Source organism: Emydura macquarii, unplaced genomic scaffold (assembly GCF_026122565.2).
Source record: "Emydura macquarii macquarii isolate MOO-44397 ecotype Brisbane River unplaced genomic scaffold, CSIRO-AGI_Emac_v2 contig_3240, whole genome shotgun sequence".
NCBI lineage: Eukaryota > Metazoa > Chordata > Testudines > Chelidae > Emydura > Emydura macquarii.
The window spans coordinates 3,582-21,114 of record NW_027133377.1 but is presented as its reverse complement, the minus strand read 5'-3'; the positions used below and the strand labels follow the sequence as shown (position 1 = coordinate 21,114).

Sequence of the window (17,533 nt, the reverse complement as noted above, 5' to 3'; positions counted from 1 at the left end):
ATTCAGATGCTACATGATAAGCTATTTCATTTATGTTTAACATTTTTATAGCTGCTAAAGAAAAGACAGAATATACAAAAAATAAAGTAGGAAGTCATTTTTATTTTTTTTCCCAAGCCAATCCATAAATCTGATGAATTTTAGGATAGTGTCAAAGAAAAAGATAACTTGAGACACTTTGGGCCAGATCCTTTACTGCTGTAAGGGGTCATGGCTTCACTCATTTTCAGTTCACACTAGCTGAGGCTCTTAGTATTCAAAACTACAACAAAAGAGTGGTAGGACTTTAAGACTATAAGCCACATTACAGCACTGTGCTAAACATTCCTCACCCAACTCATTAAAGGCTTCTTCCTGAATCTATAGAGTCTAACCTGACTCTGAGACACTGCATGGAGCCTTAAAATGTTTATATTTTATGTACTACTGCATAGCCTTGGGATCCAACTACAAAATTCAGATCTAGATTTCAAAAATCCCCTCCAAAAGTGTTGTGATTTTTGTTTGGCTCATTATAAAATATGGGTCATGTGCATAAAAAAGATCTGACAATCACCTGGGGTACTGGGATCTGAAGTTTTGGTTCTGAGCTAACTCTACCATACTTATGTTCCCTTCATTCTATTTTTAATTGGATCCTTTGAAATAGCAACTGCACTTTTTTTCTGAACCACTTTAAATTTTCCTCCCTTCCCACTGCAAGGATTATACTTTCTATTCCTATTGGCATTAGAGATGTGAAGTGGTCACTCCCACTGGTAAAATTCATAGGGATGATTCAAATGCATGGCACCTGATACACTTTCCAAAGCATGTGTTGTCAGAGAAAGCCTAAAAAGTGGAGGTCATAAAGCTAGAATTACTTGTAACAAAAAGGTCCCCTGGCCCCTGAATTTATCATAATCATGCACTCCAATAACAGGTTGGACAAATCATCATTTGAATCCAATGCTGAAATATATTATACTGCATTTATTACACTGGCACTCAGACATTATCTATTTTTTTACCCAACAGCAACTGTAAGTCCTGTAATGTCATTATTTTAATTAATAACACTGAAGCATTGACAGCATTGCCTCATTTGCTCCAGAGTCCAGCATGCCCTGTACGTTAGTGCTCTTTTGCATTTGTATTCCAGTAATATTTGCTGCCTTATGTCCAGAAAAAACATTATTAAGCTTAAGCATAACTCTAGAGCTGGACAAGAAACTTAAGAAAAACACATGGAGGGCTGTACTCTGACAAGATGTTATGCTTTTCTTACACACACATAAACCCATGGAAAATGGACTCTCACCCTGCCAAATTATTCAGCCCATTACGCAGGTGTGAAAGCTTATTTTGGCTAACTCCAAAGAGGCCACCTGCAGAGATACAAAAGAGAAATTGCACTACATGTACCCAGAGAGCTTCTATGCCCAAATCAATGATGCACCAAACACTCTCGTCAATCCAGCTTGAAGTTGGATTAGCAACGACAGAGCAATTTAGACATTCCTGTGTGAGGAAATCCCGACTTTAACATTCACACTTTATGCACTAACATGGTCTCTTGGCTGCCTGCACTCATGCCCATCTGTTTTCATGGCTTGTTGCCTGTTTATTTGGCTAACGAGGTCAGTGGGGCTTTCGGACATGAGTGCTGAGCTAACCTCTAGGTTATCCAGACAGGCTACATAACTGTGTAGAAATAGTCAAGAGCAAAAGAAGCACAGAAGACAAGACTGCTTTGGTCTTCCCATTGGCATAATTAGACTGACACAGTGACTTGTAAACACCAGACGTTTGCTAAGCAAAGGGAAGAAACCTCCATGTTTCCCTTAAGATGCATGGCCTGCTGGAGTGTTAAGTCCTACATCCAAGAGCGCATAGGTCAATATCTGTATTCTGTTTGAAGAGGCTACATTGAGTCCATTCAATGTCTGTGGTGTGTACTGCTATTTTATCCAATAGATGATGTATAAGAAAATACTACTTGCTCATACGCAGTCAAGAAAATAATGCTGAAATGCAGGGTTTCTGTCTTCCAAGAGCAATATAAAAATTGCACTATTTAAGTCCATTTAAACACTATCAGATTGGCTCAGCCACGTTGAAGAGGCTCTAATAACTTCTGACAACCCTGCAGCCACCTCACCTAATCATCACGAAGCAGAATGTTGAAACTGGATCACTGGTTTTTAATTACCTGCTCCTGCTCTGCTTGTTTGTTGCTTGACTATAGCTAACTCTGTAGAACTCCTGCAGAAAGGAGTCTCTATGCCTTCCTCCCTAATTGTTCCTTTGTGAAGGACAGGGATCCCCCTCTCACCCTGGAACAGCTCATGGGGCATGTTCCTGGAGGGGAGGGTCAAAAGGTAGCCAGGGCCTTCTAAACACCTGACAGAAGAGCTGCAACACAGCCATGTTACCCCCTGGAAATTCTATTTAAAAAAATAATATTACTGCATCAGATTGTATTCTTCTCCAGTAAATCTCCACAGGGCTGAAAGGTGTATAGCTGCTCCTAGCTCCCACAGCCCACCCTCTGTCTGCTCACCGCTCTGAACCTCATGTCTCAGGGAGGGAAATGATGCCTTTGAAGTGGCTGCCATGCCCCTCTATTTCCATGGGAGAAGGCATAAATTCACCTTAACAGATGGATCTGGGAAGGTTAATCGTACCCAGTGGAACTACTTGCAGAGTACACTACTATTCAGTGCAAGCAGAAGACAGCAGTGTCAGGCCTATGTAAGCAGAAATCAGAGAAATCACTAGGGCTTAACTTGGTTTAAGAGTGCCAAAAATGATTCACATAAATGTCATGGTATTAGAATCACAGGTGTTCCACTTTCCTTCCTAAAAACAATTATCTAAAAACACTGAAAGGAGGGGAAGTTTGACAGCCATGGAAACACTGTAAGACACCTACTGTGAACATTAATAAGAAGTCAAAAAGGAGAAATCAAATATCAGAGTTAAACAATATCACTGCTCATGACAAACTTGTTTTCTTGAATTTCACATTTAACATCAATGTTTCATGAGCATACACACTATTATTTCACAAGGTCATGTCCTAAATATTGTTAACAGTACTACACAAGTAACAGGAGAGCAGAACATTTAGGACACTGAAGTGTCTTATTATTTAACCCTACTTTGGCCTTAAAGCTCCTTGTCTAATTTTTGTTTTTTTAATATTTTGAGTGAATTTAGTGTGTGCCTGAGCTAAAGCACAGCCTAGAGCCAGGTGCAGGAATAATGTAAGTGGATACTGTGTAATCTTCCCACACAGCTTTGCCAAATGCCACTCGCTCTGACCTGCAACATCCTTGTTTTTCTGCTCCTAGGATTTGCCTGGCCTGAGCACCGGTTGCCAACCATGTCCAACTGTGCCAAATTGTGTGGTGGACTAGGGACTTGCTTAAGACCACTGATCTGATTTGACTTATGGTTCAAGTCATATTTCAGTCAGGTCATCGCAAGTGAAAGGTAAGTTAATTCATTGATTTACTTACCCCCTTCCTCCTCCCTTCTCAATAAAGACACTAAACCAAGTAACACAATCCATTAATAAGTATTAATTGACATCAGACAGAAATGGTTGTACTTTATTCATTAAGGGCTAGTCAGTTTCCCCCTTTACACATAACGGGAGGGGAGCAATGAACCTCCGCTATCTTATAGAGACACACGTGCTGGCCAGAATTGCAGCCCTTGCACTCAAGAGACAACAAGGACTGCTCCAAGTTGGGAAAGGGGACCAGGGAATAAGAAGAGAGTAGGTCAAAAAGTTTCCCTTTTCCCCCCTAAATTCAAGCCAGGAGCATCTGTAAGCTGGGAAACTCTGGGAAGTATCTGATTCCTGGTTTTCACCCTGGAACAGGATGGTACTGCCCTGCTTCCAGTGCAGAGCTGCAGCTAAATCCACAATTTAGCCCTAAATAGTCCCAGTTGCTGTGGGTGTTTTTGATTCCTGGATCCATTATAGGGAACAAACTAAGCCTAACAGTATAGCCTTGAATCAGTAGGTATGTCTATACTGCAATTAAACACCCCTGGCTGGCCCATGTCAGCTGACTTGGGCTTCAGTGACAAAAATGTTTTACTTTTCTACTCCTGCTAACATTGCAGACCCACCACAGCTATGGGAGAGGGAGTTTGATGTAATTCTGGCTAATACATAATCAACAGACTTGTTAACTAAATTAATATTGCAAGGCAAAATTCTCAGACTAATGAGCTTTAAGGTCAGAAGGGACCATTAGGATCATCTAGTCTGACCTCCTGCGCAATACAGCCACAGAACTTCACCCACACGCTCCTGTAATAAACCCCTAACCTATGACTGAGTTACTGAAGTCCTCAAATAACGGTTTAAAGACTTCAAGGTACGGAGAATCCAACAGCACGTGACCAGTGCCCCATGCTGCAGAGGGAGGCAAAAAAATCCCAGGGCCTCTGCCAATCTGCCCTGGGAGAAAATTCCTTCCTGACTCCAAATATCGCGATCAGCTAAACCCTGAGCATGTGGGCAAAACTCACCAGCCAGACACCCAAAAAGAATTCTCTGTAATAACTCAGAACCCACCACATCTAACACCGCATCACAGGCCATTGGGCATATTTACGGCTAGTAGTCAAAAATCAGTTAATTGCCATCCCCTCCTTAAATTCATCAAGCTCAGTCTTGTAGCCAGTGATGTTTTTTGCCCCCCACTGCTCCCCTTGGCAGGCTGTTCCAGAACTTCACTCCTGTGATGGTTAGAAATCGTCATTTAATTTAAATCTAAACTTCCTGATGACCAGTTTATATCCATTAGTTCTTATGTCCACATTGGTGCTGAATTTAAATAATTCCTCTCCCTCCCTTGTATTTATCTCTCTGATGTATTTATCAAAAGCAATCATATCTCCCCAGCCTTCTCAGCCTTCTTTTGGTTAAGCTAAACAAGCCAAGCTCTTTGAGTCTCCTTTCATAAGACAGGTTTTCCATTCCTTGGATCATCCTAGTAGCCCTTCCCTGCACCTGTTCCAGTTTGAATTCATCCTTCTTAAACATGGGAGACCAGAACTGCACATAGTATTCCAGATGAGGTCTCACCAGTGCCTTGTACAATAGTACGAACACCTCCCTATCTCTACTGGAAATACCTCGCCTGATGCATCCTAGGATGTCTGTTATCTGTGAAACCCCTTTGAAACCAATAGGATAGCTGAAGTAAAACTGAGGGCAGAATATGGCTGGCAGACTCTTTATTACTGCTAAAGATCGACAAATCAGAAGGAAAACATCTAGTACTACTTATTCCTGGTTGAGTTTGGTGAGCTGGCCATTAAAAAAAAAACAACTAAAATCAACTAGTAAATATTTGTGCAATATTTTGCAATAGTACATTGTAAAATCTGAGAAGGAGTGATGGGTTCAAAATAAAACCCCAGATATGTCCATATTGTCGTAATTATCAGAGAAAAGTACAAACAAGTAGTTTTTGTGCTCGGTCTGGTTATTTTGCAGGACAGCCCAGGAAATTACAGACCAGTCATCTTAACTTCAGTACCCAGAAAGATAATGGAGAAATAATTAGCAATCAATTTGCAACACCTAGATGATAATAACGTGATAAGTAACAGTCAGCATGGATTTGTCAAGAACAAATTGTGTCAAACAAACCTGATAGCTTTTTTTGACAGGGTAACAAGCCTTGTGGATGGGGGGAAGCAGTAGATGCAGTATATCTTGACTTTAGTAAGGCTTTTGATACTGTCTCACATGACTTTCTCATAAACGAACTACGGAAATACAACCTAGTGACGTGCCTAAGTGTTTTGAATATACCCGTCTTTCTGGAGACAACAAGGTCGCCAGAGACAAACGGCCTCCGAAATTACGGGAGCGGTTTGAAGGGTGCCCCAAGACACTAAGGCAGTTCATATATATCCCTTTTAAGACAGAGTGTGAGGCTTGGAAACGGTAACTTAGAAAAACTTGGCAACCTACTTAGAAAAACTTGGCAACCTATTCAGATTCTTAACCATTTAGTAGTTTTTATTTATCAGCTAACTAGTACAACTATTAACTTCTTCTTTTACTGATTCACTTTTATATAAGTACAAACAATAATTAATTACAATGATGCAATTTAAGACACAAAACTTACACCCAAGTCTTTCGAGAGTTACAAGAACTCCCGCAGCAATTTGCCTTTTTGGGACAAATCGAAGGGTGCCCGCAATTGAGACTAACACCCGAGTCTTTCAAAGGTTTTAGCCTTCGCAGCGAGTCTTAAGACTCGAAGGGTGCCCGCTAGATGTTACCACAAATTGTCTTCTCTAATTCATTTACAAATTCTTAACACAGAAATGAAACTTAAAAAGCAACTAATAATTACAAAGCAAGTGCAAAAAGCAGTTATTCCAACAATTATAGCCACAATCACTCCTGGAATACAAGTAGAATTATTGCTAGTTTTACATTTACATTCACTATTCACCACATGTAGAGATGAACTCAGCAGCAGCAATGATAACAAATATTTCATGACCTGGTCTTTCTTATTTAGCGCTGATTTTCATCCAGGTGGAACCTCTATCGTATTCACACCCAGGTTATCATCCGCGGGACAAGTCCCAATGGGTTATCGGCTCAGTTACCTGACTATTCTAATGCGATGTCGAGGCAACGAGCCGGAGAGAGGCGTGACAGTTGATCAGACCCTTTATGCAGTGCAAATCTGGTGCACCCCTTTCTTGATGTGTGGCTCTCCAATTTGGGCTTACCTGACAACCCCTTTTATCTCTACTCCAGCCTATACGTCCACCAAACCAATTACGGACATTTGCTACGTCACTTTGTCGGTCCCTTCTTGGGGAGTCCCCAGGCCAGGTGGTCATCCTTGACCGGGTGTAACTTGCCAAATAAAAGCTGCAGCAACTGCAAACTTCCAAATTTGGGCCAGGAACTGCTGTGCTCGCAAGTCCCCTTATTCCAAGTTCAACTGGTCACTTTTTGGTCAGGGTTTTTTGCTGCCCCTGAGATTCTCTCCCCAGATGGCTTACAACTCATACCTCCTTATCTATTACACAAGATTAACAACTTCCCCTTATCTATTACAAAAATAACTAGGAACAATTATAAGGACAAATGGCTACAAAACAACTTGAAGCACAATTAATGATCCTCAATGGATTTTTCTATTCATCACATAACAAAATTTTCCATTATAAAACAAGTCTAACTAATACTTCTTCATCTATAAATCAATTACTTCTTTCTCAACATGGACTCGGGGCACACACACAATACAATGATTTTAACCCGTTACGACACCTAGATGGAACTATTATAAGCTGGGTGCATAACTCATTGGAAAACTGTGCAGAGAGAGTAATTATCAGTGGTTCACGGTCAAACTGTAGGGCTATTGAGCGGGGTCCCACAGGGATCAATTCTGGCTCGAGTTCTGTTCAATATCTTCATCAATGATTTAGATAACGGCATAGAGAGTACACTTATAAAGTTTGTGGACGACACCAAGCTGGGCGGGACTGCAAGTGCTTTGGAAGATAGGATTAAAATTCAAAATGATCTGGACAAACTGGAGAAATGGTCTGAAGTAAATAGGATGAAATTCAATAAGGACAATAAGGACAAATGCAAAGTACTCCACTTGGGAAGGAACAATCGGTTGCACACATACAAAATGGGAAATGACTGCCTAGGAAGGAGTACTGCGCTGTGGAAAGAGATGTGGGGGTCTGAATGGATCACAAGCTAAATATGAGTCAACAGTGGAACATTTGCAAAACAAGCAAACATCATTCTGGGATGTATTAGCAGGTGTGTTGTAAGCAAGACAAGAAATAATTCTTCCATTCTGCTCTGCACTGATAAGGCCTCAACTAGAGCATTGTGTCCTAGTCTGGGTGCCACATTTCAAGAAAGATGTGGACAAACTGGAGAAAGTCCAGAGAAGAGCAACAAAATTATTAAACGTCTAGAAAACATGACCTATGATGGAAGATTGAAAAAATTGAGTTTGTTTAGTTTGGAGAAAAGAAGACTGAGGGGGGACATGATAACTTTTTGCATACTTGAAAACTGTTACAAGGAGGAGGGATGTAAATTGTTCTCGTTTACCTCTGAGGATAGGACAAGAAGCAATGGGATTAAATTGCAGTAAGGGCTGTTTAGATTGGACATTAGGAAAAACTTCCTAACTGTCAGGGTAATTAAGCCCTGGAATAAATTGCCTAGGGAGGTTGTACAATCTCCATCACTGGAAATTTTTAAGAGCAAGATAGACAAACACCTGTCAGGGATGGTCTAGCTAATACTTAGTCCTGCCATGAGTGCAGTGGATTGGAATAGATGACGTCTTGAGGTCACTTCCAATCCTACAATTCTGAAAATGAAACTACATTTTCAGGTCCTCAGCACTCCCGCCCCAAAAGCTCCATTCTACAAAGTGTTGTGTCCTCTTGACAACTATTGACTTGAACTGGAGTTTAGGGTGCTTAGCACTTTGCAGGATAGGTTGATGGCCTAAGTTACTGGGAAATATTTGATCTAAATGCCAGAACAAATGAAATATTAAATTAAAGGTTTGTCTATCTAAACTTCACGAAATTCTGTCTTCCGTTGGTAAGAAATTTAGGAGGCCTGATACTAAACTCTTTGGTCTGGAGTGGGGGAGAAGAGGGTTAACTTGCATGGTATTGCATTGTCTTCAAAGTCATCAAACAAAGTAAAGGATCTCACAAAAAATAAGCTGCCTCTCAGGGATGCTGACCTAGTGGGACTTTCAAAACTTTAAACTTGTAGTCTCGGGAGACTGAGTAGTTCCTTGAGGATTTAGGGCCTCCAAATTATTCATTCATTCTAGAATCCGTGAGATCTTTTCCATTGATAAGGTTGAAGATGAGAAACTTCACCTTCAAGACTGATTCCTGAAACTGTAGGAAAACTGTGGTTGTATTTTATTCTGCTCTAAGTCTAAAATTAAAGGTTGTCTTGTCTACAGGCTCATTGTATTGAGGAAAGACTATAATGAAACTAAAAGACAATTGTCTATTGTGTTGGGATGGTTTTATTCAACTAGATTTACCTTAATCTTTGAGGTCCAGATGTGTGTCTTTTGTCAAATAGTCCTGGGGTAGCAATACCACCATATCCAAAGACATGAATAAAAACTCACATTAAAATAAAACCACAAAAGTCTGAGCTGGTTTTTTGGCTGTTCTTTTCTTTCTATTGTTTTGACTTTTAATTTGAAACGTCAATGGTAATTTTAAACTGTTGGAGGCCGTTCCTCTATTTGATTAATGAAGATGTTAAACTCAACACTTTAAGCTAATCCTTTCTGTCTTTCATCTGGATAATTGCTATGTATCTATTTCACTTCACCTGGGAGTGAGGTGAAGAGACAGGCTAATAAGTTGGAGAGTTTGCCATATCTGGCCACAACCTGTGGCCTGACCTATTTTCACTGTTGATCACAGTGCCCTCCCTCTCCTGAGATGAATATACCCTGTCAGACCTCTGAAGCACAACCCTACTGCAATTCTAGTGAGATAGTAAGGCATAGGGGCAAATACTGATATGTTCCATTCTTAAACTTTACCTACTTTCCCATAGAGAACAAGGTCTTGATACATACCCATTCCTCTTTGCAGAATGTGTCCTGCTTCAAATCTACAATTAGCCATTTAAACTTGCTTATAATCTCCAGTCGCTCCCACAAATGAAGCACAAAGTAGAGGTGAACAAACCTCAATCCCATATTTCTATAGAATTTACAACATTAGGGTCAGATTCTGCAGCCCTTGCTCATGCTGAATAGTACTTAGTCATGCAGAGTCCCACTAACTTCACTAAGACTACTTGTGTGAGTACTAAATGTGTATTCAATTTGAAGAGAAATTGTAGAATTGGGTCCATAAAAAGTAGTACTCGGGTCTCAAAAAGAAACGGAAAATTCTGTATACTCTAAAGAATAAATTTCTTCCACAATAGGTCATATATATCAAGAGCAGAGTGTTCCTTTGTCCTTCAATAAGCCATATGGCACAGCATTTTAGTTACTGATTTTTTATTAAAGATATTTCAGATAATTTAAAATACCAGAAAAGCTCACACCACTGCACGTTCATGGACAATTTTATGTTTTTAGTTCTTATTACATTACATTCAGGAATCCAACCTGGTATCAGCTGAAAGGCTGGGAATTTGGGGGATCTTAGCAAGAAGTAGGAAAATCTAAAACATATACTCTAACATCATTAACTTCCCTTAGAAGTCAGTAAAAATATAAGCTTTTCTGACCCTTAGCACCAAAGCGAAAACAAAACAAAATATACAGAAAAATGAGGGAGATAATGTCACAAAAGTGGAAGCTGCAGGAAAATTCATTCTAACTCTTGCACCATCCACACCAAATAAGCTAGATAGAAAAGAGGCCAAATTGCTTAAAATTGATGTCATATCAACTGGAAGACAGACTGAGCACATGCACCGAACAGTAATTGCTCTCCATCCTATTCATGGGTCCAAACTGTCTGTTTTGCATCTGCTTCTATGCCAATTTAAGCAATTTTGAACTTTGCTCTGTCTTGCTGAATGTATCACAGATTTATTAGAGTGTCAGAGTCCAATTCTTAAGATTCTCTACTAAGGTAGGCTATTTATTACAAGGTGTGAAATTTTTATGTCCATCAGTCCAGGCCAGGAACATTCAGGAAGAACAATCATATGTGACCTTATTGAACTCACCATGGAATACTCATGATATAAGATAATAATGGAACACACCAGAAAATAAAAAGGCAGAGATCATTTTGTTCTTTTCTCCCACTACTTTAAAGATTTGCTAGAAAGTGGTCCTGAACACTATGAAGAGCTTACAAAAATGTTTCTAATTGGTAAAAAGCATTACAGCTAGTAAAATAGGCTTTTATAAGCCAGCTAAGGTATTTATCACTCTGTTATACAATGATTGAACCTGTTCCAGTTTCATATATGGGATGAATTAAACCTTTAAATATTTATTTAAGGGTTTGATCCTGCTCCAATTAACCTAAACTGGAAAAGATCATACTATTTCTAGTTATTTCACCTGTAAACGTTTATTAAAATATTATCCTCATGTTACAAGGACAATTTATAACACATTTTACACAGATTTAGGCATTTGATTTTTATGTCACTGAATATAACATTTAATAGAAAGTATAAGCTTTTATTAAAAATATTCCATCTTATTACAGAAGCAGCATTCTTAGCTCCAACTAGGGCTGTCAATCACAGTTAATGCACGCAATTAATACAAAACAAATTAATTAGATTTTAAAAATTAGTTGTGATTAGTCACAGTTTTAATTGCACTGTTAAACAATAACAGAATACCAATTTAAATTTATTATAAATGTTTTTGGATGTTTTCTACATTTTCTAATATATTGACTTCACTTACAATACAGAATACAAAATATACAGTGCTCACTTTATCTTATTTTTATTACAAATATTTACACTGTAAAAAAGATAAAAAAGAAATAGCATTTTTCAATTCACCTCAGACAAATCCACTAGTCCTACTTCTTGTTCAACCAATCACTAAGACAAACAAGTTTGTTTACATTTACGGGAGATAATGCTGCCCATTTCTTATTTACAATGTCACTTGAAAGTGAGAACAGGTGTTTGTTCGCATGGCACTGTTGTAGCCGGCATTGCAAGGTATTTACTTCCCAGACCTGCTAAACATTCATATGTCCCTTCATGCTTTGACTCATAGGCTCTAAAGTTTTATTTTGTTTGGTTTTTGAGTGCAGTTATGTTAAAAAAAAAATCTACATTTTTAAATTGCACTTTCACGATAAAGAGATTGCACTACAGTACTTGTATGAAGTGAATTGAAAAATACCATTTCTTATATCTTTTTTTACAATGCAAATATTTGTAATAAAAATAATATAAAGTGAGCACTATACACTTTGTATTTGTGTTGTAATTGAAATCAATATATCTGAAAACATAAAAAGTATACAAAATATTTATAATACATTTAAATTGGCATTCTTTTATTAACAGTGTAATTAAAACTGCGATTGTGACTTTTTTAATCTCACAATATATATGTTGCCAATATTTGCCATATATGTTGACAATATTTGCTGTATCATTTCTACCAGCTGCATTTGAGGAAGTGGGCTGAAGCCCACGAAAGCTTATGCCTGCTGAAATTAAATTTGCTAGTCTTTAAAGTGCTACAGAACTCTCGTTGTTTTTGCAGTAAGAGTTTAGTTATCCATCCTTAAACTGCACCAATGGCAAACGAAATACTGCTAATAAAATGCAGTACAAGAGCCCATGTGAGAGGAAATTATGTGAACACATTGTATAAAGTAAGGTATATTTTTCATTCCCAAAATTTAGGTGTTGTAAAATCTTTTTCAAAAGTTTTAGGTATTGCAAAATCTTTTTTGGTGACAATATATTTTACATATAAACATTTCTTTATTGTGGCACTAACATCTATTCAGACCATAGCTGAAATCAGCTTTATTAGGTATTGATTTTGGTCCTGGCATGGTACTTTATGGTCTATCAGGTATTTCTCTATTTTGAATAATGTGTATTTATTCCTTGCACTGCCACTGAACTTGCAGTGTAGTGTTGGAGAAGTCACTTAACTTGTCTACATCATTCAGTTTTCCCATCTGTAAAATGGGGATAATACCAACCTTTGCAAAGAGCTTTCAAGTCTTTGAAGGTAAGATTTATTAAACGAAAATTATTCATATAAAGGAATTTTATATTGGTATTCCAAACAAATTATTTTACTGCATTTGGAACTATGTAGATTTTACTGTTGCATTACCAGCATATTAATTAGTTTATTTTTTCATAGCTCTTCACCACACAGACATTTTAAATGCCAACTGGACTTTGATTTGGCAGAGTATTTGGGCACTGCCTTTATTGTTATGATTTGTAAAAGGGTTCAATATTGTCCTAACTGTGGCAAAGGAATTTTTGATGACACAATTATGAAGTCACATTTGGATATGTATGCTGTATTATTTACAATAGCTATCTAAACACTTAATGCAAAAAATGTTAATATGTAGCAGCCACTCATAATACCTACAATACGTAAAATATATTTTCTTTAATCATTCAGAATTACTGCTAATTTTTAGTCTTTATGACAAAGAGCCAGGGCAAATAATTTAAAATGTCTTGCCCCAATTATAGCAGTACGATGTATACAAAGATAAACGTATTATATGACAAGAAAGATAAAGGGTGGTATTTTCAAAAGCACCCATCTGAGCAGAAGTACCATGGACACTCAAAGAGAATAAACTATTTAGCTGTCTATATTCCAGTGCTAAAAGCCTGATAATAAAGTGGAGGAATTGTTAAATCGTGAGAATAAACTGACATGGTTGATATTACTGAAATCTGGTGGGAGGATTTGCATAACTTGGGTGTTAAAAATCACTGTTCAGAGTGGGTAAAAGGGGAGATGGTATATTTCCTGTAGAGTGCCACCCATTACTTGTTTTAGATTATTGACATCTTGGAATCACAGGATCTTGAATGTTTATGGATCAATGTTTTTAAATGATAAAGTGGATGTCTGTGACAGACCACCAAATCAGACTAGAGAACAGAACAAATAACTTCTTAATCTAATCTAATTCCAATGTGTAGAAAGAAAAAGCGTGTAATCAAAGGGAACTTCAACATAGGGGACATATGCTGGAGTATGCTGGACATATGCTGCCAATAATTTAAAAAATCATTGGACTCTCTATGAATTATTTGCACCCAACACAGGGTAATTCAATTTGACCTCATTTTCACTGACAAAGATGACTTGATCAAGTAAATAAAAGTGATGGCTTAGGTGCAAGTGATTACAACCTGATTATACTTGTTTTGTGCAAACAGAATACAGTCCCAATCAGTAATATAAATACTTGGAGGTTTAAAGGGGTCCTATTACTAAAGCTAAAAATAATTATGAGCAGAATTGATTGAGATGAAAAATCTAAACAGAAAAGTAGGATTGAAAATTAGCGATTATTTAAGAACACTTACAAATCAATATATAACAAATGGGGGGGGGGAGTTGAGGTTGATAGCAAGTAACGAGTCAGAAAGTAAGAAATGTGGGCAATTGATAAGGGAAGCTAACTGTATCAGGTAAATATCTATGGCCAATAGGATTACAGAAAATAAGGAATTATTAAAAAATTATCAGGAACAAGAGGAGTCTTAACAGGTCAGTAACTAGATGCAGATGATAAAATTGTCCATAATGGTGGAGGAAAATTCAGTGCATATTTCTAATCTGTATTTAGAACAAAGCTGGATATCGTACTCACGTCATATATTGAGGATGAAATATTTCCTATACCAACATTAATTAACATAGAGAAAGAGTGAGAATGACAGCCTAGTGGTTAGGCATTTAGCTGGAAGGTGGGAGACCCAGGGTCCAGTTTCCCTACCCCAATAACTATTTAATTATTTAGCAAATGTGGAACAGTTTCAACAGACGATACAGAGACTTGCATCAGAATATCTGATAGCCAGTGGTTACAACCCTCTCATGAGAGGTGGGAGACATCAATTCTAATCCTCTTTCCCCATCAGGCAAAGGGCAAACTTGAACCACAGGTTCACAAGAGTGGTTTTGAGGATCTCAGATTACATGAAGTAATCTGTGTTGCCACAGCTTGCCATTACAGGACACGTCAAAGAGAATATGATCATCCTTAGCTTTGAACTTCTGTGGTTTTTTTCAGTTATTCTTACAACCTACATTTTAAATATACTGGTCGAGATTCTGGTATGTGGCTGATTTGCACAGAGCACAGTTCAGGGTGCATATGCTCAAAACTCACTATTGCTGCTGGATCCCTATCCAGGGCCAGGACCCTGCAACAAATTAGAGATGCCCAAGGTCTGCTCCAGTTTATGCCAAGCTGCTAACAGCCCCAAGGGAACAAAACCACAAACAGAGATTTGGTGTGTCCCAGTGCAATGCACCTTTTCCTCCAGTAAAACTAATTCTAAACCCTAGCGGGATCACTCTTACACCAGAGTAGATACAAAAACTACAATGAGAAGAACTGTATTAAGCTGGGTAGCTGTATAAACTGGACAGATCTGTGTAGAAAGTATCCTCCCTGCATTAGTTAAACCAGCTTTGGGGCCATTTCACACTAGTGGTGTAGCAGAATGCAGCCATATAGCTGATTCAGGCCCATCATGTGAATGTTATTTTTATTTTAGCACTTCATCTCTTTTAGTGAAATGGCATAAATTCCTAAATGTTCATCCAACATCCTTGCTCCACCTAAATCTGGTCCCACATTCCTGGAAAACAACACTCCCACCCCCAAAGTTTTAATTCTTGCATCTCCCAACCAGCCACTTGTGAATCATTAGAATATTAGTAACAAAGTTCTTGTCATCCTTTTGATGAGTTTTACTTTTGTTTTGTAGGAAACTAGTTCTTCAGCCCAAATACATTATTCCCCCCCACAATCCCCTCCAGCTCTTATTCTTTTGTAACTGCTAGATTCTCCAATCAGCTCTGCAATGACGATAAAAACGCACTTTAAGGGACATTTCAAAAACTCCACGAATTCCATTCCCTGAACGCCGCAAGCAGCTCCAGCATGTAAACACACAAATCGCCCTGTAGGCTTGTCTTGTCCAGCTGCCAACTGCACATTTCCCAGGGAACATAAATTGAGACGTACACACACACACACACACCCTGCTTTATACCCATTCTGGGAAGAAATTCCTCCCTGCACAGCAGCACCGAGGCCGGACCGCGCCAAGGGAGGCCCTGTTACTCCACAGTCTTGCATTCAAGACAACCCTTGTCTGATTAGCCATAGCCCGAGCTGAACCCGCTTGCCAGCCTCTGCCCCAGCGGCTTCGCGGCCGTGCCAACCAAGCCGGAGGCTACAAATAGTGAACAAGCCGAGGATGCGCTCAGTGGGTGCGGGAGGAGGCGGCGGCTGGGCGCTGCAGCGGGGAGGGCACCGCGAGGGTCTGTGCGCTCAGCTCGGGGGATGGATGAGCCCCTGGGGGGGAGCCGAGCCCCGCTCCCCCCGCCCCGGCAGCGCGCTCCAGCATGGCTCGGGAGTGACGCGTTCCACAGGAACAAACAAGAGCCAGCCGCAGCCCGGGGCGCGCGCGCCCACCCAGCCACTCACAGCCTCAACACACACACACACACACATACACCCCCCCACCCCGGCCGGCCGCGCGAGACAGGGCGCCGCGAGCGCTCTGCTCCCCTCCGCCCCGCGCTCAGCTGCCTCCTGCTCCGAGAGAGGAGCGCAGGGCAAAGCGGGCCGGGGGGGGGCGCTGCCACTCCCCCTCCTGCCTCTCCTCCGCACCCAGCCCCACCCGGGCGAGCCCTGCCGTCCCGCGTCAGCCCCGTCCCCCGCCGCCCCGCCAAGGGCGCTGCCAGGAGAGACGGGCCAGCCTGCCCCCCCCCCCCCCCACTCTTACCTTCTTTGGCTTTTTTCCTGCGGGCCAGGGTCCCTCCGAGCTTGCCCAAGAAGGAGTCATCTTTCTTCCGCGAAGGGGGCGACTTGGGGGTGGGCGACTTGGGGGCGGCGGGGGATTTCTGGGGGGAGGCGGCCATGCTGCTCCGCAGGGCTGCGGGGAGGGGGGAAGGCAGGTTGGTTTGAAACCCAGCTGGAGAGCGCGAGAGGCTGCTCCCGCGTCCCTGCTCCAAACGGAAGCGGAATTATTTCAAGCATTTCAAGCAGCTCCTGCTCTCTCCTTCCCTCGCGCCCTCCCGCGCTGAGCCAGGGAAGGCCGCTCTGTGCTCGGCCCACTCACGCAACCCCGGCCCAGCCGTCCTGCCTGTGCTTCCTCAGTGCCAGGGCTGAGCCCCGGCCCCGCTGGGCTTGGCCCCTCCGTTATGAATGTCAAAAAGTTCCTTGAGCCCTGGGCACTTCTTGCCTTACAAATTGAGCCCTGGCTCATGCACACCAACTTCTGTCTCTACCTGCCCATACTGCCCAATGCTTTCTCTGCCCTCACCGTACTGCTAGATTCCGCTCCTTCCTTCCCAGCTGCTGTGGGACTCAGGCAGAGTGAGGGTGTTTGGTTTGTTTGCTTACTTGTGGTAGGGATTTCCAAGCTCTTTGCTAGGATCTTAGAAAGGGGAGACCTACCACCCCCTCTGCCAGGACAGTCCATCCTACCTGAGACGTACCTGTCTGATATTAAGTGGCTGGACTGTATCCTCATCCCGGCAGGGGACTTCCTTTTGCTTCTCTGTAAAAATTTTGACACTCTTAAGTAATAAAGTTATGGCCATCCACAGGGGCCCAAATTCTATCTTTCAGAGCAAGATCTAGGCCTCAACCTTAGGCAGGTGGGCAGTGTAGTAGGGGAAGGTGGGAAACACCTTATCCCTTTGCAGCCCACATAAGAGCCAGGTGGAATTGCAGCCCCTATACTCTTGAGTTCACTGGTCTTCTTCATATGGCCAATGTA

The 17,533-nt window shown here is 40.7% G+C and overlaps 1 protein-coding gene across 1 annotated transcript in view; it reads right to left on the bottom strand.

The window, feature by feature from the left end:
- The window catches only part of PARVA (parvin alpha), an 88,552-nt gene extending 71,799 nt beyond the window's left edge, over positions 1–16,753 (bottom strand). The window contains exon 1 of the mRNA XM_067532069.1: positions 16,535–16,753. Within this exon, the coding sequence (XP_067388170.1) occupies positions 16,535–16,670 (136 nt within the window). The 5' untranslated portion in view covers positions 16,671–16,753. The remainder of the gene's footprint in view (positions 1–16,534) is intronic.
- Between the last annotated feature and the right edge of the window lie 780 nt (positions 16,754–17,533).